We start from the raw sequence: 26,189 nt of genomic DNA on the forward strand, positions 1-26,189 counted from the left end.
AGTCTTAATACAAACAACTTTAACTATGTAGGGCATTTCCACAACTACCCCCTTATCAATTAAAAATCCTTATTTTATGTCAAAGGTGGCAAACAAGCAGACGGCCTACTCGGAGGGCAGTAGCTACCGTCGCCCATGGACATCCGCAACATCTCTGTTGCGGATGTGTGGCCAACCTTGTTTTTTTTAGGAATAGGGAAGGGTGGGAATAAGGGAATGTCAGGAAAAGGTGGGAATAGGAAAAGGGCAATCGGCTCTCTCACTCATTCGACGAAACGCAGCCATTAAAGACTACTTCACGTTGATCTTTTGTAAAAGGGTGGTACTTCCCCGGTCGCGCTAGCCATGTTCGATCTGAAGTTACATGACTACAGCTAGGCTCTTCCACCTACAAAATAGTGTGGATTTAGCTAAATTTTAAACCAAGTTATGAAAACTATGAGCAGTTTCAGCTTCAAGATTCGTTATTTAATATATACGGCACTTAATAAATGTGTCAGTTGAATGTAGGATAGCAATTAGTTTCTTTAAGCAAACAAATTTTGAAGGAATATTAATACAAGTTGAAGTTTACAGTGTTGTGATAATTGAAAAAGTTGATATGATCCACCAAATTACTATTACTATTGCGCTACGAGATTGCTTGTCGAACTCGACGAGTCGGGGTGTAATTTGTTCGGATTCTAGGCAAGACTGTTCACCATTAATGGTCCAGACCGGACAAGCGCGCCTCCTTCCTATGGGAGACACAAAAGGCAATGCATCGACATTAGGCAACAAACATTGCCGCCGCCCTTTCGGTTCAAAAAGTATTGCATTCGATCGGGCTAGTACTGGGTAGATGGTTCGGTCGTAAAATTGGATACGTGTATCTCGTATTACTAAAGTAAAAATTTAAAGTTCCCACATGTGCCCACATTTTAACTTAGCCCAGGACACGGCAGGGTATACCACACTTGTTCTAACCGCCGTCTGACGGGACTATAATCTGTCCCGGATCCGCCGACGGTACTATGGCATCCCACAGCACCATCAAATAGGCACTGAGGTACACCGGGAAGTTTTAGTTTGTTCAATTCCCATAGTCTGCCCCTGTCTCCACAAGGGAAGTTGGCTCGAGAGTTTCCCCCCCTCACGAAAAGTATTTTTATTATAAAACAAAGCAAAATATTTATATCTCTTCATGAATTTGGTATGAGTAGTTTGGCTATGTTCCAGTTTTAACTCATAAAACTTGATAAAACAACCCAAAATATTTTTTATCAATACTAAACTAAACTAAACTTTGTTTCGTAAAAAAAATCTTAAACAATTATTACTTATGTATTTTTTTATATGCTTCTTAATTCTTCAAAAAAAAATTCAACCATAAAAATGATACTTTTGTGAAAGTTCAAATCGCATTTCTATAAATGTAAGTGATTTCCATTAATCGTTGTTGGAAACGCTTTTATACTCATTCGTTTTGACGTTAATTAAAAATGGAAATTTTGTAGTTTTAAAAATAGCCATACAAATAAATTTTTCCAGCAAAGTCTACTGATAACTTTATTGGAATCGTCAGAGGCAAGGGTTCTTTAAGATTTAACATTCCTATATTTCAACTTCATAGTGAAACGTACTTATAACGTATCTATGGACATAAATGTAATTGTTGAAAAAGAATGTGCTTCCATTTTGTTATCACTGTGGGTTACTTTGACCTTTGTTTTAGAACGTTAGGTTCATGTAGAATTAATGTAATTATCTGAATACGTTAGTAACATATCAAGATCCAGATTATGACACACTGAAATAGGAATTTAAAGTCAACTAAACTAAACTAAAGTTCATAACTTATGCCTTATTATTATTAAAATAATAAAATATCATACAATCATTATTCCATATACCTTATTTGAAATCAGGATTAAGAGCCTTGGTCTTATCATACACGCATAGAACTGTGAGTTTTTAATTTTTTTATACTTTATTATTAGTTAAAGGAACGAAATTTCAATCAAAATACACAATAATACAAGATTTTTTTAAACTACGTTTATTCCATGGAACCGTTTAGAAATCGGTTCTATTTCAGAACACGTCCCTGATATCAATATAACCTGATAAAGGTTTAGCCTTATCTAAAATTTCGAATTTTTTTTCATATTTTGGGAAAACGTTAAGATGAAATTTTGATCTAGTTTTTTCTTTATACCAAAAATAATTTTGAAGTTTCTATGGTTGCTATTCCTTATGTTGATTAATTGTGCAGGTACATAATGTAATACTAATAGGTTAATAATATTATAGGTAATTACAGTAGTCACGTATGTTGACTGATTGGAATTTTTACGTATAAATATCTCAGCAAATAAAATACAAAAGTACAACCCTAGTCTTAAATTGAGGTAACTAATTAATTATCCTTCCATCAATATTTTACTGAAGTAAAATTATATAATAAATTCGAAATTTTACCATTCATGCAGAAATATAAAAAAATTTTTAAACACGACCTGAATTCTTGTAATTAAAATATTTTTAATATTTGATAAATTAAATATATATTATACTAGGTGAAGGAAAAGAATTTTGCGATACAAATTAAAAAATGTCTATTATAATTTTATTAAGAGTGGGTAAAGAATTATTAATGATAAATAAGAAAGAGCGAGTCGTACAGAAAAATATATGAGTCATTTTTAATTATTGTATAACAACGAAATGTCTTGTTTTCAAACAATTTAATTTCGGGACTTTCGTTTATTTGATTTTGGCTTTTAACATTTTTTAAAGAGTGTCAATGACAAATGACGCAGCCTGAATTGTGGCTTCATAAGTAGTCCGCTTCCGACAACAAGGAGTCGGAAGCGGTTTCGTGATATAGCAATAACAGTGAAAGTGATTAAAAGGTAGTGTGACTCAAGGTCACATTCAGATAACATTGATTTTGCAGCATTATAATACTCTGGAGTACCGGATGTCCAGCGTGTAGCGAGAAGAGAAAAGACTGAGAGCATTGTCGATTTTATATCCTGAATAAGAGCTTCAAAAACTTTTAGAAACTAGCAAGAGCAAGCAAAAACTAGCAAGTTTGTCCATGTAAAAAGGAAAAAGAAAATATATTTTCCTTTTAATACGTGCCATATTTACATTTCCCTAGAGTGATTCCATATTGCAATAATTTCATCAGTTCTTCGGACTTGAATGATGATGCAGAAGACTGATTTGTTTTTATTTTTATAAAATAAAGCTCTACGAGTACATAGGATTATTATTGATTTTTGTTATTGCTGAGAATACTTTACGATAAATTAAAAAAACAAACATATTATAATGTATACATAAGTTATTTTGCATTTTGCATTTGTTAATGAAAAAGCTTAGATAAGTATTTAAATGTATACATATACATATACATATATATATATATATATATATATATATATATATATATTATGTTATAATTATTTAATTTAGAAAAACAGCGCTATCTGCCAGGCTGGTTTATGAATCTGAACCATCTAAGCTGCCTCCCAAATGAATACAAAAATTAATTCAAATGGATCCAGGAATTCAGTGAAATACACACGTACAGTAGAATTATATATAATATAAAGATTAGAGATAAGTCAAAATAAGGCACTAAGAAGGTACGCTTTTGAGACTAGACTTCAATTTAAAATTCGTAGCGTGAAAAATTGTTTACCCTAAAAGGTAGTTTATATTTTATACATATGTATCGTTGTGGTGACTAAAGTTCTTATAATAGAATGAGAAAATTGTGGCGCATTCAAAGTGCTTAGTAATTAAGTAATGTTCGAGGTCGTTGTAAGTTGAAAGATTAATAACAATGCAGGTATAAAATGATTGATCTTCATGAGCCGAGTTGGCAGGTCCTCAATTTATAAAAGAGGTTTTTTTGCTGAAAAAAAAAATATTCATGGCACAAAACTTTTAAGGTAATAAGTTACACAGTCGAGATTAACTGTCAGTATCCAATACCATATAAAAGTAATAACATGCATGTATATATGTACTTTCCCAAGGTTACATCAGAGAAAATTTTATGCAAATTGGTTTAGTCGGTCAACCTTCGCAGATCTACATATATGAACAAATCTATTATACTTTAGTACATACGTTTATAATAGCAGTTACTATTTGTTACAACTAACCATTACTTAATTTCATATAAAAAATAAGGTTTTCCATCTATTTCCTCCGAAATATCTAGAAATTTTTTATCACTATATATTTTTCAGCCTTAACTTCTGAATCAAAAATTTTTACTGAATCACTTAAATAGTTTTTGTATTTAAATCACAAGTACAGACATACATTCGAACAAACTTTTTCGTTTATAAAATTCATGAATAAATACAATTAATTTAAATATCTTTATGTGTAGAATAATTTTGTTTCCCGCTCCTGGTTTCTAATGCTCGACTTTACCAACTCCGTTAATTAGATCTAAACATAACAGCGAAATCCGTTTAACTATTACGTTATGTCTCTTCGGAGTTGCCGAAATTTGTGCTGTTAAGCATAATTTACTTTTTTTTTAATTTTCTGTTTGAAATTTATGCTTATTACATTTACCCTACATTTGCAATTAATAAGGTAATTAATCAATGAATATAAATAATTATTATTTGCCTTCCCTTTCGTTCAATCTTTGTATATATATATACATCCTTTTCAGGTATATGAAGTCTTTGTATAAAAAAAATAAAACAACCATCTCCGCCCTGTCTACATTTCCATGTGTATTGTAACTTTATATCTCCTTAAATGTTCTTTTACTCACGTATCTTACCGGTGAATTCTCGCTTAAAATATATATTTTTCCCGTAAGAGTAAATATGTATGAGACTTATTATAAACACTTCAACAAAGTGTATAACATACACACATCAACATTGCCTAGGGATATTTTATTTTTACCTTAGTATATGAAATTCTACATATATTTTGTTATAACAATTATATATGAAATTGAAGTTTATATTATGGTTTTATACTTGCAATGCATAAAAAGAGATGCATCAAAGATTTTTTTTTTTTTGTGTAATTTTTACTTTGTACATAATGGATTTTATGTTGGACGTTATGAAAATTAAAGTCATAAAATAACAAAAAAGGCATTTAATTAAAGTTAATAATCATTATTTCCTACCCTAGCATTAATTAGAGTTCGGCATGGGTAATACATGCTTAAAATTAAGTTATCCAAGTCGAGCTGTGGTATCAGGTTGCAAGTTCATTTCAAGTGCAGGAAAAGTTATTCGTTTGTTATCAAATTTGGAGAAAAATTTACCATACTTCTTCGTTGTAACATGTCCCATGCGTGTCCAATGGGATTCATGTCGGGGACTGAGCAGGCCAGTCTATAACCCTGATTTCATGTTCCCTAAGCACAGTTTATACCAGCTCAGCCGTTTGGGCACGGGCATTATCGTGAATGAGTTGGAACTCCTGACCCTTTTTACCCTGTGTGGGATAATCACAGGTTCCACTACCTCATTACGGTATTTCAGTGCATTCACGTTTCCTCTTATCCAAAAGAGAGCGGTTCGCGCACCGGTATGAATACCAGCCCATACCATAATAATGAAACCTTGATATACCCCGCTTATGCGTAGCATCCGCTTCCAACATGCCTACAGCTTTAATCTGCTTTTCCCTTGTCAAATGTCGACGTGATATAACAATAAATGTAACAGACGTTAAAATTAGGAAAATTGAAGAAAACTTCACTGTTTTATTGTGACATGAGCTAACTTTTCGTCGGCCAAATTCGAATAATCGACATTCTTTTGTTTCAAAATGAGTTTTTTATTTTTTTTTGAATTTTGAAAGAAGTGCTGGAGAAGAAAATATTTTATATCCAAACCTTTTTTATACAGTAAATAGTTTTTAAGTTCATGTTATATCATGTAATATCACTAGACATTGTTTATGTATATATTCACTTTTATATGTAGGCAAGCATAGAAAGAAATTAAACTGTCTCGTATCAAATCGAAAGCGAGACCAAACGTCTTAGCATTCAATGGATGCACCGTGTGGGTGCCGGATCCATCGCGTTGCAGGGAGAGGAGCTTCAACGGTGTCTGAGACTTGCGACCCAGGGCTAGGTTTAACGGTTTCCTATCTAACGCGCGTTAAACGCTCACCTCCACCGTCCAAGCTCCTCTCTACCTAACCAAATTTAAACAGAACCTACTAGGGCTGCCTTCGAAGTACGTTCCAAGAATGAATTGACATTAGTTCTGGACAGGGCCAAGTCTTTCAGTAGGTTGTAGAGAGATTTTGCCGTTCTACCCCTCGCTCCCACTTCTAACTTTTAAAAAATACTATGTATTCAGTTTCATTTTAATAATATGGACTTTCTAACAAATGTGGTACATATCAGAATGCACTCGTATCGTAATTCTATACGCAACCCTTTATAAAAGGCTTTTAAGATCATTACCTCTGTCCAGAGTGCTGTAGATGAAAGTCCATTGTTAATCCGTCATCCATAATGCAGCTGTAAGAATTTATTTCTATATCACACTGTTTAAAGAGACGTTTCAAGGATAATGCTTTTTATATTGTTGTCGTGTTTAAAACTCTTTTGTTACTACTGTTATATCAATAATAATTGAGACTTCGTAAGTATTCATTTAAATGAAACCGATATTTTAAGATTAAAACGCGTATTCTATTATTTGAAAAAAAAAACTACATTTATTATTTAAAAAAAAACGTACATTAGTTTTGAAGCAACCGAAACGTCGGTAGTATGTAGTTATTAAAAATATATATATATTTTTTTTTTTTTTAAATTATTAATGTATTTTTTTTCAAATAATGCAATGACAGAAAGTTCTGTCATATATTATAATGTTGAGTTTGGTTTGATACTTCCGTTTTCCAGAGTCCCAACTCCTAGAGGTTCGGTATCAAGTACCAGCAGTTCCAGCGCTGGTTCCCGACTGGCCAGGTTTCTGACTCAGGGTGTCCGAGGCGCACCTGAAGAGTCTGGGGCTGATACTCCTAGAAGACTTAGCTGGGAACGGTAAGTTATCATTGATATTTCAAACCTCTTTAACTACAGCAGTTATTTGTGCCACTCCATCCAAAATGTGCGTTGTGAATGTAGTGTTTTCTCCAATATATTAAAAATTTGGTTTCAATTAAGACTAAATATAAGTTTTCGAGACAGTGATGAAGACAAGCTTTTAAGAGTAATTGCTATTATTTGCTCTGAGCCCACAGTCTGCGTCTTTCTGTTAAGCAAGCCTTTTCATTTATTTCTTAATTTAGCCATATATATATAGTTTCTAGGTTGATAACACTCCTGAATATAATTGTAAGTTATTTAGTCGGCGGCAGTTACTCACAATAAAAAAAAATGAAAATCAATATAGACTATTTAAAAACAAATGTCAGTTAACTAGTTATCGGTATCAGAGGGCAAGTTTGAAATCGGCCTCGAAGCAATTATCCTGTCATGTGATATAACCAACTTCGATATCTTGGCTTTTATATAAACGTGAAGGTTATTAGTTCAGGAAATGGGTTTCGATATAGAAGGCCGTTGAAACTTTGTAAAAAGTACTTTAGTGGAAATTAATACCTAATTGGGATAATAATTTCTCATCGCTTTTGGAAAATCACTTTTCTTGTTTTCAAAATAACAAATCAATAGCTTTGGTAAAGAAACGTTAATAAACCTTTTTGCACCAAAACCTTTTCTATGTTACAGAGGTGAAAAATAGTGTGACTGTGTGGTTGTATGTCTGATTGCGTATGTGTGTATGTTTGTTGTCTATGTGTATATATACGTGTGTCTACATGTGCTTCTGACGATACTTGCGCACGTATCTGTGCACATTATATTTCTTATCTCTCTCCAATAACATTTTGCTATTACAAACATTATAACATTGCAGCAATAGTAAATAATAAAATGTATATATTTTTAGTTCTACCATGACACGAATAAACTCTAATACTCTCAGACATCCCGGAAAAAGCAATGGCATTTTAAAATCTGTACGTTTTATTCGGAGACCGTGTGATAGACCACGATCCGCTTCCCTGACATCAGCTTCGATTACACATTCCACTAGTCACTGCTGTAGCCAATGAGCATTCAGAACAACAATAGTTCTTACTGCTTATGAAATAGAAATCAAAATATATCAATTTCTTTCGTGAACCACAAATATAATATCAATACTATATTTTCTTTAACATATATTTACCATTTACCTTTAGTATAGATAATAAATCACTAAAGGAACTATGAACGACAATTTATTTATGGCTTAAATAGTTTTAGACGTGGTCACTGGTCAACCGATTGACTCCAACTTGTTTTAAATTATTCAAAGGCTTAACCTATCTAAGCTCATGAGAGTAAACGATCCCAAAGTTTTCTCTCGCTTCTGTACTGTTTACGTTATCAATATCAGCAGTATAGTTTGTTCGAATGCCTTAAACCTTTTATAGCTGATGAACCGTAATTGCCTAATTCTTGGTTGGAAAAATGAAACTTCAATAAGTTATAACACAAATCTAAAACGCCTTTTAATGGTTTAGTTTTTAAAAAAAATTGGAGTTTGTTCCGGTTCACTCTTTAAAAATTATATAACACTAGTAGACCCGCCAGACTCTGCCCTGCTGTCCTTCGCACTAGGAAGCTGGGTAAGAGATACAGTTCTTTTTTGAAAGCAATGATCGTGGATTTGAAAAATAAAATCCTTATTTTAGACTAAAGAAAAAATAATAATAAAACGTTTCTCTTTAATTATGAGATCTTCGTGAAAAGATATCGTAGGTGGAGGCGATCTATCTGTGCAACTGTCAGACAACCGTCAAACAAATAACCTATTTAAAATGTTCTCAGCATAAAGTATATTAAAAAAGGTTTGTAATAAAAGTAATCGTTAACTCGCGACTTCGTCCATGTCAAATTCAGAATTAGAAATGTATGGATGAAACCTGTCAACTTTAGAGGACATAAATAACTAGATATTGGTTTTATTATTATTTTTTTGTTTTCCAGTCAAATGGGACAAAAAATATCCTATGATATTTTTCCGCTTCTGTATAATTTTCAGTCAAATAGCAATAAATAGTGAGTACGTCGGTAGAGTTTGGTTAAGTATTTATAATTGTTATTAAATAAAAAGCTAAATCGATTGCCATTCAGCTCGCTATCCAACTAAATAGAACAACTTGGTACTACCTTATATAAAAAAAAAAACTAATAAATGTTCAAACGAGTTTTATATGTGTATATTAAATATTATTACATATAGTATCAGTTGAATCATTTTGATAATCACTATACGACACCTAAAGGACGAATAATTAAATTTAATTTTTAAAACTACCTTACACAAACGAGTGACATGACTTAAAATTTTTCATTCTCTTTTAGTTTACATGAATTGATTGAACCGACCGAATTACAGTGGAAAAGTAAATAACCACAGAATCATTGTTTAAAATAAAATCGTAGAGCTCGGTATTCAGTTCCATCTAATGGATTACAATTTTTAATTATATCGAAATTCTTAATTCGGTTTAGAACAGACACACATGAAAATTAATTTTTTGATAGTTTTGAAATGCAGTCAAAAAGTGTTATTAGATATTTTTTTGGTTTGAAAGAAGACAAAAACATTAATATTAATATTGAATATTTTAATAGGTTTTTACAAATGAAAAACAATGATGTGTGAAGCCTAAACAAATACTTATCTAAAATAAACAACGTGCCGAAGTTTATAAACTTGAAGCCTATTTACAAACGAACCAAATTAATTGCATTGAATATAACGGATACTATCAAATTATTTATAGCCGTTAAAAGTGTAACAATTGATATTACATTGGCATTTTTCTAATCAAATAATGTACACAAACTGTTAAAAAAGAAAAAAAAAACACATATAAAATGAATTTACTACACAAATATATACAATATTAATGACTCGAAATAAACAATTGACCTCTTTTGTAGCTAAATATATCGAGGGAACGATTTCTGCTGTTTGGATGAAACAACAGTTGACATTTTGTCAATTTATTAGCTCTGTCAGTTGTTACAGAGCCACCTGCGTTAGACAAATACACAATAACATTCTCACTCAATATATTGTACTTAATCTTCATTCTTTCTGTTTTCTGCTAGTAAATATAAACAGCGATACATTATATTTATATTTTCATGAATAGAGAAATAAACATTAAAATCCGCGATAAAATTATAGCTAAGGCACGACTTAATGATCTTTTCGAAAGTTTGAATTTGAACTTGAAGAGGCCAATACGAAAGAAACTATGAGAAACAGTGAGGTTCTTGATTACCTTAAGCCTAAACCGAAAAATCGACCAATGGAGAATACTAACATTATTAGTTTAAATAAAATATTAATTAAAATTTTGGTCTGCACAGTTTGCTTAGAAACAATGATAATCCCCAATAAACATTTCCTATGGATTTTGTTTTAAAAACTTTTGAATATCACGCGAAGCCTAAAAAATAATCAATGATATTTCAAAATCAAATGAAAAAGACTACTAAATTGTATGTTTCGTCGTAATGTCATAAAAAAATAAAAACAATATTTTACTATAACGGAGCACTTTTAAATTTCAAGTCATCTATGACATTTAATCCAACGCGAACCACGCGGGGCGTAAATTAAAATGCACATTCGACTAATCACTGCTACTATTACAGGCAAAAATAGACTTTAATTCGCGAAAAATAAAACTCTATATTAATCTATTTAAATTTCGGTGACGTAATAGTAGTTATAATGAAGGATAATTTGTCAGCTTGTTCCCAATCCACGTCTTTAATAAAACTGTGCTCTGTATGAAATTTTTTTAAATTATAAAACTTTTAAGTTTTTCAGATTTTTATCATCGATTCAAAGTCGCTTTAACCACTTTGAAGAGCATCGATAATGCTTCTGAAATTTAACATGGTACAGCTTAATGAAAATAATTCTTAGAATAAGTTGTATCTTAAATCTATAAAAAAGAACAATCTCGAAAAATATCTATTATTCTTCATCATCATAAAGTTAAAATATGCTCCCTTACCAGCTTTCCAAATTAAATTTGGTCTGTGCCAGAATAACACCATGTGATAATTTTTAAAACAATTTTTTTATTTATTTGGTTTGAAAAATAGTTTAAAGAGGTACTTTTATATGAAAATAGCTTAAAAGATAAAATTATTACGCAATTTTTTTTGGTCGTACCAATTGGAAATTAAGATCCCGTCTCATGTTTACCGTGGTATAGTTTAGTAATTGACGAATAGAATAGAGAGTTATAAAGAGACAAGGAAAGTGAATAAGACATACAATGATAAATAATATTAAATTGCACATAAATAACGACTGCTTGCATGTTGGACGGACATAATTTTAAATATCCATAAATCATTTAACTAACATCACGATAATAAAATATATTAGTAAAAAATAATGAATTCTATGAAAGATTATTTGATTTTTCATTTGCATATCTCCTTTATGTGACAAAAAAATATTTTCACTAATAACTGTGGTCCAAATACAAGATCGATCGAAAGTTAGCAAAAGTTTCATGGATAGCAAAAAACAGTGTCACTTCATATGGGCGTGTCGCAAACACATACGTCAGGTGAAGTCACTCTTGCAAAAAAACATTCCCGTTCTTTAGAACATGTTCGAGTAACAGTGAACAAAATGTAGACGATTTTGTGTCTAGACCAAATAACTAATAGAAATTTAGCCTTTTTATTTGATATTACATATTCTATGAAAATCTATTAAAATAATTGATTAGGTACAGATCGTGCATAAGATTCTTTATTCTTAAAATGATATAGTGAACTTAAAATTTAAATGTATTGGAGTTATTGGCGTAAACATATAAAATAAACAGTTTTTTAACGTTCCGTTATGAACTTAGGTATGAAAAAGATATACATCTATTATGATGTATACGTAAAGTTTATTCTATACTTTTTTATCTTTACTTAAATAACATTAATACTTAAATACATTAATTATACTTTGGGAGCACTAAATTCTTAGCCTGATAACTTAAAAATATTAATTTAATTAATTATTTCAGTTTCCCATCTATTACATGCAAAAATTTAAAAGATTTTTTTTTTATACGTAAGTTGTTTTTTGTGCAGTCTGTACCTTTTAAATAGCGCAATAAAACGTGGATCTTTAATATTACATTATAATCTTTTGCTAAAACAAATGAAACAAGTCAGAAATATTATTAATTCAATGAAAACTAGGCAACCGGCATTCATTTAATTTTATCTCAATGATATTATCAAAGAAGGTTTTTTTGTCGGTATTACACGAAAGCAAATAGGATGAATCTTTATATATATATTTTGTTGTAAATGTTATGTATGTCATATTATATAATGCTATGCTTAAGTTAGATAATTATTATAATAATGTCTATTTGACCCAACAAATCAATTGTAGCCGTGTAGTTAACAAGTTAGATTGGGTCTTGTATAAAGAGCACTCACATCAACACGTGCGCTTGAACAACTGACATATCCACCTGGTTCAGACAACAGTTTATTCAAACAATGCTCCGAGGCTTCGTAATACATCTATAACATTCATTATCTATGTGTCATACTAGACTGTCGTGACAGATTGTACACTGAATCTAGATCTCCCAACAATTATAACAATTACTCAACATATAATAACAATCGGTAGAATAGTGGAATATATAAAGTATTAATTATAATCATTTTAAATTAATAATTATAGACTACCCACTACTGATAATAAGGTATGTGGTATATTTAGAGTCAGTGTAAACAACGCAAAATATTCGTAACAATTGTTTCAAAGACATCAGTTTGCGAAGTATTATTAACTATTTCAGCGTAAATAAATGTATTATATATTCACACTGTCCCAGTATATAAGAGTATTATTATAATTATAAAAAATATTTTTTCTCAATGAAACTTACTTATTTGTTATATGAATAGTATATCAGTTATCGGAATTTATACTTATCTGTTCAACAGTCAGCTTACACCAAAATAGAAATAAAAATTGTGTTTTTTATAACGTTGTCCTTTAATTCGAATAGGAATAAGGTTTAGCTTCACCTTCAAAATATTATATATTGAGCAAAAAATGTAAAAATTCCAAACAGTGAATTTTATTAACTAATTCCTTAGGACCCGCTATGTTATATATTTTTAATAAATAATAGTCACATTGATGTAACATCGAATAGAGTATTTGTTGTTGAATATTTTTTTGGGTAACAATTTCCCTGTTTGAGCAACATCCGACGCTGTGAAATGCGAAGATTATGGCACTATGAATTTAAAATACATTGGAAACACACACAATAAAATAAACACTCGTACACATTTGCATACATTGCGACGGTGACTGCGTCATTTCATACAATACTCTTAATGAGTTAATACTAATTTGACATAAAACAATATATATATATATATAGGAATAGTTATCAATTTCATATAATTGGTTAATCAGTGGAATGGACAATATAACACGAAATGGGTGTATATATTCTTATTGTTAAACATTAAAAGCATCAGCGACGATTTTTGATCTTTTAGCTTCACGAGGTTTCAAATCCTCTGTGGTCATGTAGCTATGATATCTCCAACAGTACAAAACATAGCAATACCACAGGAACACACTACAAACTTCTAACAATATTACTTAAGTAGGTATTGTTATTGTAGAAACATTATTGAAGTTGTTACTTACGCGCAACATATTAAAAAATAAATGAGCGTCGCCGGGGCAACATCGTTGTATGGATAAAATATGATATGACTAGTGACATTGCTGACTCCGCGGAACTTACACCAAGCAGTGTGAACCAGAAGATTCCTGGTACCACACAAGCTATGAAATGGTATTGCTATCCTAACATCGGGGCAATCATGTAGTCTTAGGAGTAGGTTATAAGTTTTAATTAGTAACTTTTATTATAATATAGATATAAGTAATTTTCGTAGTTTCCCTGTAACCTCCAGTTGCCACCCTATATAATTTGGTCAAATTGTGGTTGTAATCACTGATACATTTAGTTTCGTATATATTTTTTGTTTAATTTAATATGCAATTACTGATTATTGTATAGTTAATGCCTTATTAACATATCGGAATCCAACTCAATTTACAAATGTCAATGTTTACCAAAAACAAACTATGCCATCTATATTTGTAATTCAACCATACAGAAAATAACGAACGAATATAAATTCTGTACTTATTTTAGCTTAACTAAAACAATACAATCGCCCACATCTGGTACTGAAAAAAAATAAAAGTCTTAGAAAATATGTAATTTATATAGGAATTCTCTTTAAATACATGTTCTTATCACTGTTTCTGTCTGAGCAATTGTCGGTGTGCAGAGATAACTTTGTGAGATCGGCCTTCCAGTGGACCGTTTGACTTGTAACTAATGTGTACTTTAAAGGAAAACTCGAAACTTTGTAATTATTTAACAGTTCGTTAGAACAGTAACCTTGAACAGTATCATGTTTTAATTTACAGCTTTAGGTATATTAAGCTAGGGTTGATTTTGCTAATTCCATAATATACCATACATTCAGATATCCATTAACCTACTTAATTGGAGGGGATGAGAAAATTTTTTCTTGAACACAATTAATTTATTGAATGTGATTAAAAATGTTGTCTAGTATGAAAATGTGTTCGTGTTTTCAAAATAAAAAGCTGAAAGTTTTTTGCTGAAACACTACTGCACTACTCCAGATGAAGGTCGACCATCCAACAAATGCTAGTGTGAATTCTATGAAGTGAGCATTCCATGTCTATTTCAAACTGCAATTTTTGAATGTCGCTACTAAACATAAAACAGAAACACCTATTCAGTGTGTACTCAGTTTGAAAAAAAAAAAAGATTTTTTTTTTTAATAAATTTGTTATTTTATCAATTATATGAAAAGCTGAACGATACAGAATATCTACAAATAAGGATTGTACTTGAGATAAGAAAAACTCGGTTTCATTAAAATTGTGATTATTTTCAAATTAAAAATTTAAATTTGTATGTTTATATAATTCATTGTCTCTCACTTAATACAATTATTTTTTGTATATTACTCGTTTAAAAATATCTGCTTTGCATAACTTTAATGAGGGTTTTCATAGTTTTATTTCAACATCTTTTTATTTTATTATTACGATTATTTTACCAGTTGATAATTTTACCATACAACTTACAACTCTATATGTATACAATGAAGGTCAAAATAGCTTGTTTTCGAGTTAGCGTACTATAGAATGTGCTTCACTAAAAGTCTAATCATTGGTTTCAAATTTAAAATGCGACGTTTTGTTTATGCTACGACAAAATTTATTGTATTTCTAAAACTGAAATTACCCAAACGCGACATGTCAAATAATTTAAAGACGAAATGTCTTCCAGAAAATAAATTAATTTTTTTTTCAAAAGAATTTTTCTCGTCCGTTATCTCTGGTTTAGCACCAGATCTTTGGACGATCTTGCTTAATCAGATTTTGTAAATTTTCTTAACCGTTAATCTTTCTTTTTATCTTGAAGACTTTAAGAACTGTTTTGTATTTGTTAATTTTTATACTGTTTTTTGGTGTATAATTATATAAATAATTAAGAATAGACTGAGTATTTTAAATATTAAAATAGTCGTTTTTACTACATATGAATGTTTACACGACATATAGCAAAATGGACGATAGCTTAGTTGGTGAAGCAACTTAAAAACAAATTTTCGGACGTTGGAAGTTGGAATCCCGCTGAGGTCCATAAATTTTTTATTCAATATTTTGTAACATAGTTTTTTAATTTCAAAATTATAGAAAATTAATTTTTAATTATATAATAAAGTGTAATAATGGAGCAGAATATATTTATGCATGAAATTCATGAAAAGAGAGAAAGAATGGGTCTTCAAGATTAAAATTTTTATGTATATATATTTATTTTGTAAAGTTATTTATTATAAATAAACATGTTAATATTGTTTACTGTAGTCAGATGTCAACGTCTCTTATTGTATTCAGAACGTTAATTAAAAACGATATTTTATTATAATTTCTACGAAAATGTTGAGTCGATCTGTTTCTCTAATGAAGACTACAGACATTTGTTATTTGGACCTAAAAGAGGACAGCGCCTTCACCCCCTGTATTTATTTAAGGTCGTCGGAAATATGACCATGTATATTATTTCCGTATAAAATTAAAATAACTACTTATGTCTGCGTAGGTATACTCATATCATCTCCCGTCTTAACACTATCCTACCCTTAAACTGCGTTTTATTTAGAACAAGGTAAGTTCTATTACGTAAAATGCATCTTAGTGACTCTCAAACTCCTCAGTCCTGTCTAAATAAAACTTTACCTTTCAAAGCCCTCCCCACGCATTTCCTTTTTACACAAATTCCTTTACCGTCACTACCATCCGACTTTGGCATAAACTTCCTTTACATATAGAAGTTGTGAAGTCACACAAATCACTTAAACATGTGGTCAAGGATCAATTTGTGTTTCGATTTTGATTATATAAATTTTCGAAATAAATGTGCCATATGTTTCTATTAATATTGATGATAAGGTATAACGTTATCTAAATTATTTATATTATTTACTTTCTAACCATACATTTCCCACTTCTCTTTTGATTGTGAAACTACATCTGAACATTTTTAGAAAATATAATATTAATAGATTTAGGTTTTAAGCGAAACAGTGTTACGTTTATCAAATTTAAATTCATATTAAGATCACTACTTCTTTAATTCCTTAATCAAATCGGCATTAACCCCTTTAAATAAACAAACCTCATATCTCTTTGTGAACGTTTGTATTCGTATGTGGAAACCATACAATCAATATCTTCTACAAAAGGCTTACATAAAGCAAAATACTGCCCTTTGTAACTGTGGACGACCGACGTTTACAAACGGATGTATGTACACAGGTATACATACAAAATGTCAATATTAAAGATTTTGTTAACCAACCAAAGCAATTTTTGTTGTCCAAAAAAAAATACAGTAATACCGTGTCGCCTGACAAATGATTGACAAATCGCTCCTCTATATGTTGTCGTTTTTTTTAAACAAATTAGTTTTCAATACGTTAAAATTGTATATATAACTTTAAAATATAAAATAAATATATGAAATATTTGTACTACTAGGCGATAAAATCGTAAAAAACTATATTTCCAGAACAGTAAAACGAATAATTTTCTAACTTCAAACTTAAAAATAATCAGCACGTCTTAATGAACGCATTCGCTAAGCAAATACAAATTACACACTTCACTATACGCTGTTTCACTGTATTTTAACTAGCGAAAACAGCTTTTGTAATCTAAGTCTAAATGGAAAAAATTCCTGAAGGTTTATGTAACTTTTAAATTAGAAACGAATATGACAAACAGACACAAAATACAGACATGTTCAGAGGCCAATATTAACGTACAAAGTGAAATAAATGATTGAAATAATGATGTAGTATAACGTCATTATGGCAACCAACTAACTATTAATTTCGAGTTAAGCGACTGAAAGCAAGCTTCCTTTGATCAAACTTTACACGTATAAAACTTTCGACACTTGCTCGTCTTTAACACACACAGTCAAGGGCATTGAAAACTTGACGTAACAGATTAACTTATTAACGCAAACAGAATTAACTCTTTATATTTTAGTGGATTTATAAAATAAAACTTAAAAAAGAAAGTATTTAGAATGAATTTAATTAATCTATTGAAATCACAAAAGTCATACGTTGCTTAAAATCTTTACATTATACATATATATATATTTTCTAAGCAAATACCTAATTAAAACTAGACAACCCCGTGTAATCACAAGCCTAAGCACAAATACGTCTCACTTGTATGTAAATCTATTCAGTTTCAAGCAAACTCCGATAGTCTAATATTCGTACCTTGTTGTACAAAACTTTGGCACATAAATTATTTAAGTTCCTATTGCAAACACATCATATTCGGCAACTTTTCACCACCACAACGAACTCCCAATCTATTTCTACGTGTTACTTATTACCATTTGTTTGTAAATAAAACTCGATCATAACTAGAGATTTAACTTGCTATTAATATCAAATAACAAACTCAGTAAAAAAATACTTGTATATCTATTTCCTAAACCTGCCATGAATAGAGGAACATCAATCTTAAGCGGTAAGCCGTTTTTATACGAATGTCAGTCAGGGCCTCTGAGTTCATTTTAGATATATCTTCTCAATCAGCTTCCAAGGTATTAACGTCGGGTTGAAAAATTGTCAGAAACTGAACCTCTTTCTAAGTCGGAGCTGATGATTAAGTTTAGGTTCGATAACGAAACCAAAAGTCTCTTAATATTTAGTTGATGTATTAGGGTATTATGTAACCATAACAACAATTTTATTTTTAAAATAACTAGCAGTGTTAGAGTAGTGGAAGGTCTCTTCTAGTATAATTCCTAGAACTGAATTATTAGAATAAATCTTTAACCGAAATTAAATTTTAATTAGCCGATAAAAACATTACGAATTCAAACATCATTAATACACAATTAAAAGTTAGTTTAAACAGTGAAAAGAAATCCTATTTGTTCTTCAAAAAAAATCGTACATGCTAAGTCAGTATTATTTTTTTGGGTGATTTTTATTTAGGTATTTTGATGGCATATATAATATCATGCTGTAATAATATGAATAAGAAGAAATATATCGTCCGCAAAAATAGTCGGGAGTCATTTGTCTTTTTTGTGAAACAATTCGTCAGCACTTTTGACACGAAAGAAGTTTCGTCTTCTAATGATATGAGAGAAGAAGGACAAGCATATCAATTATAATCAGTTCGTCTTCAAGATGGTTGGGCCTCATCGCAAGGGTTCCGATGAAAAAATTATACATCAATTGAAAATATTTTAGCTTTAATGGAAAAATGCAAGACTAGAGGAGAACGTTATGCCAAAAATTTACACCTGTATCCAAAGATGCTGCATATAATACATTTGTTTGGGACTTTGGGCAAATAATTTCAACAAGAGAATAAAATTCCGTATCATAAAACGTCTTCTTTAACAACTACATTTCTATATCATTATGTTATATACACGATAATCAGGCTTTTATAAATAACATAGCTACTATAAAATAAATGTTGAGCTGAGCTCATTTTTACAAAACCTCCACTGAACAGTTTAGGGTAACAAACATACTCGAGCAAGGCTTCCCTCAAGTTACTTCGTACGTGAGAGGAATGACGAGCACGATGCATACATTTGTGAACACTTAGACAATACCGAAGAAACTTATGTAGTACATTTTATAGCGTTTGTGCGTTTAAGTACTTTGGTAATTACAAGTGAAGGGAGCTTTAAAATTCTGTTACGTTACATTAAATTAGTTACGTTATTTGTCTTGTGCTAATTAACAATCCAACCTCTGGCTTTCACATTTTATATTAACTAGTAAAATAGAACATTATAAAAATTTTCTGCTTTAAAATTCAATCAATCCCGGAGTATATCTGTCCCTTATTACTTAATTAGCACAAAAGGTTTATATGAAGATGTTAGGGCACTAATTGCGTTCTTTATTACATTAAGGCGTGCTGCTTCACACGAATAAAAAATATATATTTTAAGTGCGAAGAAGTGACATATATTGATAATTATTTAAGTCGCAATTGATTTGTTTCCATTTGTTGTTTTATTAGTTGTTACTTGTTTATATAATCATGTCGATTTTATATGTATAATCACAAAAATACTCCTTACTTAAAGAGAATATTCTTATTATATGTATTTATATTTTATTAATGATTGACTCATTCGTATTGATCAAAGAAAATGAGCCCTTCAAACTGTTTACCTTTCCTTTTGACTATAATATATTATTAATATCAGAGAAAGTAAGCGCCTGAAGGCTTGTTTAAAGCAAAAAGCTTCTCAAGTGAGCAAACTTCTGACTTAAAACTTGTTTATAACTAACCATGCATAATCAAAGGCACTCGACGGGAAGCCTTGACTGAATTAAATCAGTTGTAAGGGTCGTAAGTAATATTTTTCTTTAATAATACAACAAATACCAAACGAAGCCAGGTTTGTGACTTGTATTTTTATATACGTTTTCATTTCATAGTTATTTTATTATGTTCAAATAGAAGACTAAACTTTAACTGGTAATAGATTTATCCCAAAGTTATTTAACTTTTCTAGTCCAATCTTCAGAGTTTTAAGCTTTCGAATTGGATGTATGTATCATTCATAGCCCTGTTTCATCCCCTCTTAAACTTATTTTTTAATGTTAAACAAGGTTTAAGAATGTTCGTCTTTCGTGTAGTTGGTATTGCAAATTTATTAAAATTTATCTTGCATCTTGTTAACTCAACTCAAAAATTATGGGATAGCTTATTTAATATTTTGTAAAACTTGCAAATTTAATCGGGATTTTATTAAGTATTAAAATATAAGATTTACAATACAGGTAGCAGTGAATGACATTAATTTACACAAACCAATTATTATAATTTTAATATTAATATGATATTATTTATTAAGAAACGAAGGATTTGTCATTACGTGGGTATATTAAAAAAATATGTTTGAAGACCAAGCTCTGTAAATACGGAAGCACTTTTGAAAAAAGTAAATCTGTAAACAAAACAACATGAAATAATAAATTAGAAGCCTATTTAATTTTACATATATAATAGTAACATACAACTGAATATATTATATGAATTTATTTATTACACAAGTTATTTTCTGTTCTAAGTTACTTATAATACGAAGCCCAACGCTGTGAGAACTGGGATCTCTCACTTTGAGTAAGTAGAGAGGATACGATAAGTTTAATCTCTCGTGATCCGAAGTTACACTTCATAACTTGAATTGTGTGTAACATAAAATTTACCGTTTCAATGTTCTTACTTAGCGTTTTTAAACCCCAACGCAAGAAAGGTGATATAAGTTTCACGTGGATGTGTGTGTGCCTGTTTTGTTAAATAACAATTAATTAATGTTGAGGTTTTAAAATGTTTAGTTGTTCTCCTAAAGATTTTATACGGAATTTTTATTTGTTTTAATTTTACTAATCAGTGCATGATAATAATGATTTTTTGGTCTCATTACAAACATAGATGCCTTTTAAATATATCTCTCGGCCTAACCAATGTCAAGCTTGATAGATCACTTTCATTTAAGACTGAAAAAAGAATTCATCTGAAACTAAGATTAAACTTAAGATATGAGGTATACGCTTCGTCGCATGGACTCCAAAAACAATAATAATTTGAAAATTCCGTAAGTATCAAAAATATATTTTATTGAAAATGTATTTGGTGTCACCAAAACTTTTGCTAAACAGTCTTCCGACACACTTTCACATTCGTAAGTGTGGGAAGGCTATTAGAATTTAAGTAAAATAATTACAGTTATAATTACCACAAATCTGTAGAATAATCACAGGCATTTAGTATTGATTAAATAAAACTAATGTTTTCGGATTACTACGCGTTATTTATTTATTTTAAACTACATACTCCCGATGTTTCGGTAACTTTGCAGCAGCCGTGATCACGGACAGACGATACCAGAATGTCCTATTCTCCATGTCCCATGGACATTCAGTTTTATTTAATTGAATACTCGCGGATGTCTTAGATCTCATTATTGTTCAGTAGTTCAAAATATCATTATTTTTCCTGAAAACAAAATTCAATTACAGTTGATTACTTGAGTTACTTTCACATAAATACCTATTGTTGAATTAAAAATGCTTCGGAATGGACAGCTTCCGAACCTGCGATTTACGAAACATCTCATCACGGTCACTCTAGCGACCAAGCTATAGGGCCGTTACATACTTCTACATATTTTGATCACCACATTTAGAGGAAGAGGACGTCTTTTACAATGCTATAATAATTTACAAATCATATTTCTGTGCTTCTTCAAAATATCTACAAAAATATTCTTAATGAATAATGAGATCTAAGATTTTCGCGACTATTCATTTAAATCGATGGCGGTAGGTGATAAATAACAAGGACCAACTGACAGACATTCACATCTCGTCTGCCCGTGATCACGGTTGCTGAAAAGTAACCGAAACGTCGGGAGTATGTAGTTTTTTACAAAAATAAATCATGCGTAGTTCATCCGAAAAATACTAGTTTCATTTAAATTATTCTTAATACATTGAAATTAAAAATAAAAATAAAAGCAATATTTTTTTTTGCAGTAAAATTGATAAACGCCTGTTAATTTCTAGTGAAAAGGTAACATAATTAGATAAGGAAAAGATTAGATTGTTTAAAAAAAATGAATTAGACACTACGTGTGTCCTTGTGTGTATAAAAGCGATAAACAATTATAATGTTATCAAATATATTAACAGTTAAAGTGACGTCTTTTATTTAATAGTTTTTGAGTATCATCATTATTAAAAAAATATTCTGATTGACTATCAAAAACCATAATAAACGCCTTTTTTATGTGAAAGGTGGCAAACGAGCAGACGGCCCACTTGGTGGGCAGTAGTCACCACCGCCCATGGACATCTGCAACATAAGAGATGTTGCGAATGCGTTGCCAAACTTGGTTGGCATTTGCCAATAATCGAATAGGTCTTATAACTTTATGTATAAATTTTTTTTATAAAAATTAAAGAGTAATTAGATTTTATTGCTCATTATTATTCTATAACACGTTCTGAATTTAAAAAATAGGACGACATACACTCTAACCGACTTGATTTTGTAATATCAACATATTTCAGGTTTAAAACTGACAATACATTAGACTGAATCCTATTAAATGTGTTAAAGTGGGTCGTTAAAAGGCTCTTAAGCGTACATTAGATTTGTATTGCCTCTCACTAGCGGTATTCGATTAAGTTAAAACAATATTGCGCAATACATCCATATATAAAAACTGTTCTATTAACACTGTAGCAATCGACATCCTTAATTTATTATCAAACTTAAGTAATATGGACTTAATGAGATCTAAGACTTTCGCGAGTTTCATACTATTTTCGGATATACTACCGTGATCACGGTTGCTGGAAAGTAACCGAAACGAAAGAATAAAGCACGCTTACGCGTAAAAAATAACGCACGCGACTTTATATAACATTATATAAAGTTGTAATTGTTTTGAATTCCATCACAAACAGCATTTTCAGAACGAAATTAAAACCAGCCTGAATTTCTCTTAGTTTGTATGATTGTATTGGTTTATTTTTCTCATTATAAATTTCACGCTTGCTGTTGACGGTACAGAAAACTTTTAGTGCAATTAAAATGCAAATGGTGACGCCTAGACGACGGCACGATCTACCGCAATTTCTTATTGGCTATAGTTTTTCTATTGAAATTTAAACTGTTTAAGCTTTGTTGAAGGTCGTCTTGATGGATTAATTTTGTAAAGTTTTATGACAAACTATTTCACATTTATAAAACGTATCATATTTAAGATCAAATATTAGTTGTTATAATGGGAATTTTATAGCACGAAACAGGAAAAATACATTTCATAACAATAATCATAATTTAAATAATGTTTAAAAATAACGTCGAAGGTAGACACAGAAGATAAGTTTTCTTAATTAATTAATAAAGGGAACAGAATTAAAGGCCAAGTCTGCAGTATGAGAGTTATCCTAACTAACTATATTACATTAAAAATTAACCAAACATAACTTTTTCTGTCATAAAATCAGAAGCGTATAACGTTAAGCTAGCACTTCATGTGATACAAAGTTTCCCAAGCGCTACTAAGACGAAGTTCACAGTGTACTTATGCATGTCTACCAAAACTTCTCGTCTAATTAACTTCTTAATTTTCACGGAATATAGGAAAATGGGTAGTGAGCTACATTTTTTTTATAACACACATTAATTAATGTTTTACAGTCGGGAATCAGGCGGCGGTCTTCCACGTTCAGCCAGCATCGACTCAGTGGTTGAAGCTGCAATCTGTGCCCGACACTACGAACCAGCCACGCTTCAACTCCCGCGAGCAGACAGAGCGTTAAGCCTTGTTTCACCAGCTGTGGGCAGACGAGCTAAATCCCAGAGAGGTCAGACAGGTCAGTGCAGATAACAACGATCTATTTAAATCAAGTAACCAAACGATTCTGAATCATAATGAAAACATAAACAAATTAGGCATACTAATTATAACAACGCTTTTTTTTAAAGTATGAATGCATGTCAACTAATTGTATACTTGCTAGTTATAATATTTTCCCAGTGTTCCCATAAAGGAAATGATTTCTTCTTCTCCTATATATATTTTTATAACATTCTAAAGAACAAATTAATAAATACGTAACTAACGTCCAAGTTAATTGAATGTTCATTAGTGGATACTACATAATAAAATGTATTGAGAACAGTCAGCGTATATAAAAATTTTATACGTATTTTATCGAAAACGAAAGAAGTAGGTAATTCTAAAGCTACAGAAACTTTCTTTGATCCTCAGACCATAGATCCTTTGTTCCACACCATTTGTCTTAAGTCTTCAATCCTTTGGCAATTATTTGAAGACGTCGCGCTGTTGTTTTCTAAAGCGGAAAATGTAAAACAATAAAGAAATCAATGTAATCTAACTGAAGCTATAAAAAGCTTAATTAAGTTGAACCCTTAGTCAGGTACTATAAGTGTATTTAATATACAGGGTATTTAGGGAATGTAATAACATTTATCCTTTCAAATTTAGTTGCTATAAATCTGGTATTATGACTCCCTCCCTCTATGAAATCTAGATTCTCTCTAGACAGAGTTGCAGCCGAAGTTGCAAATTCAAATCTATACACAAATCGTAATTGAGATGATAGGAGATTCTCGAGAAAAATTAATCAATCATGTTAGAAATTAATAAAAAAAATATAATAATTGCCTATACTTATTTCGCTTTGAAACAATTTATTTGTTTTTAAGTGAATATTAAATTTATGTTACGATGATCCCGAAATCAATTCACTGCGTTAGCAAAATTAAAAGAATTCAATTATATGTATGTATATATATATATACATATATATATATTTATATATATAAATTTTATTACTCGTAATGCAAAATTTTTATTTTGACCTCATTTTCGAAAGAAATATATATTTAAAATAAACGCTAAAGGTGATTTATTTTTAAAAGGTCCTCTATTGGGATCTCGAAAGTCAATTTCCGTGATATTTCTGTAGAGAGACAGAATCCTGTCAAGTTGAAGCCCGAATGTGGAAATGCACTTGCAATGACGCTGTTTTGATATAACAGCCTCCCTTAGGATCGGATAAACTATGTATAATAATATAAACTATAACACTTTAAAAACTGATAAAGAAAACAAAATTTAAAACTGTCAAATACAACCATTTATTTACTTAAGAGTTGTTCTGTTAAGAACATGGTTATGTAATATTGTTCCTGCAAGTCTTGATTAACTCAACCTTAAAATAGCTATTGTATGGTATAAAAAATATATATCAGTCTGAGCGTATACGAAACATAATCACAGATCATATGTATATAAAAATAAGTATACATGTGTGTTTGTATATGTCTACATTATACATGTTTATGTGACCCCAGCTCCATTCTTTCTTATTACCGCAAAGAAAATGAACTTACTTCATAACATATATGTACATCGCTGATGAATGATGTTACACAACATTGTGAATTGTCGGACACAGAGGTATCATTTGTCACGGACATTATCACCTATCACCTTAATATTATTAGTCTATCTCTCCAGCGTCTGCCAGGATTATTCAATTAAGTTTTATTATTGTATTGAAATAGCTATTAAAATTTTGATGTGTGATATTATATTATTATGTAAAATTTGATCTAATAATTGATATCTTTATACATTTTAAGTTTATTTTTTTACGATTTTTAGACTTATAGACTGTGAGTTTTAATATCCTAAAGAATTTTAATTAAATGCTTCATTAAAACTTTATTATTGAAAACTTTTATTTTCTATAGGTTTAGAAACTTTGAAACTTTATTTGGAAATGGTAAATTAATACAGTATTTTCCCATAATAGTCATTATAAATGTTTTTAAATTTATAAAACTGAATTAAAGAAAATAAATGATTCTTATTAT

At 30.2% G+C, this 26,189-nt stretch overlaps 1 protein-coding gene across 2 annotated transcripts in view; it reads left to right on the plus strand.

The window, feature by feature from the left end:
- The window catches only part of LOC116771083 (ankyrin repeat and fibronectin type-III domain-containing protein 1), a 196,135-nt gene that overhangs the window by 126,131 nt on the left and 43,815 nt on the right, over window positions 1-26,189 (plus strand). For both annotated transcript variants that reach the window (XM_061521422.1, XM_032662798.2), the window contains exons 5-6: window positions 6,908-7,048; window positions 23,982-24,157. In XM_061521422.1, coding sequence (XP_061377406.1) covers window positions 6,908-7,048; window positions 23,982-24,157 — 317 coding nt within the window. The remainder of the gene's footprint in view (window positions 1-6,907; window positions 7,049-23,981; window positions 24,158-26,189) is intronic.

This window comes from Danaus plexippus, chromosome 8 (genome assembly GCF_018135715.1).
Source record: "Danaus plexippus chromosome 8, MEX_DaPlex, whole genome shotgun sequence".
NCBI lineage: Eukaryota > Metazoa > Arthropoda > Insecta > Lepidoptera > Nymphalidae > Danaus > Danaus plexippus.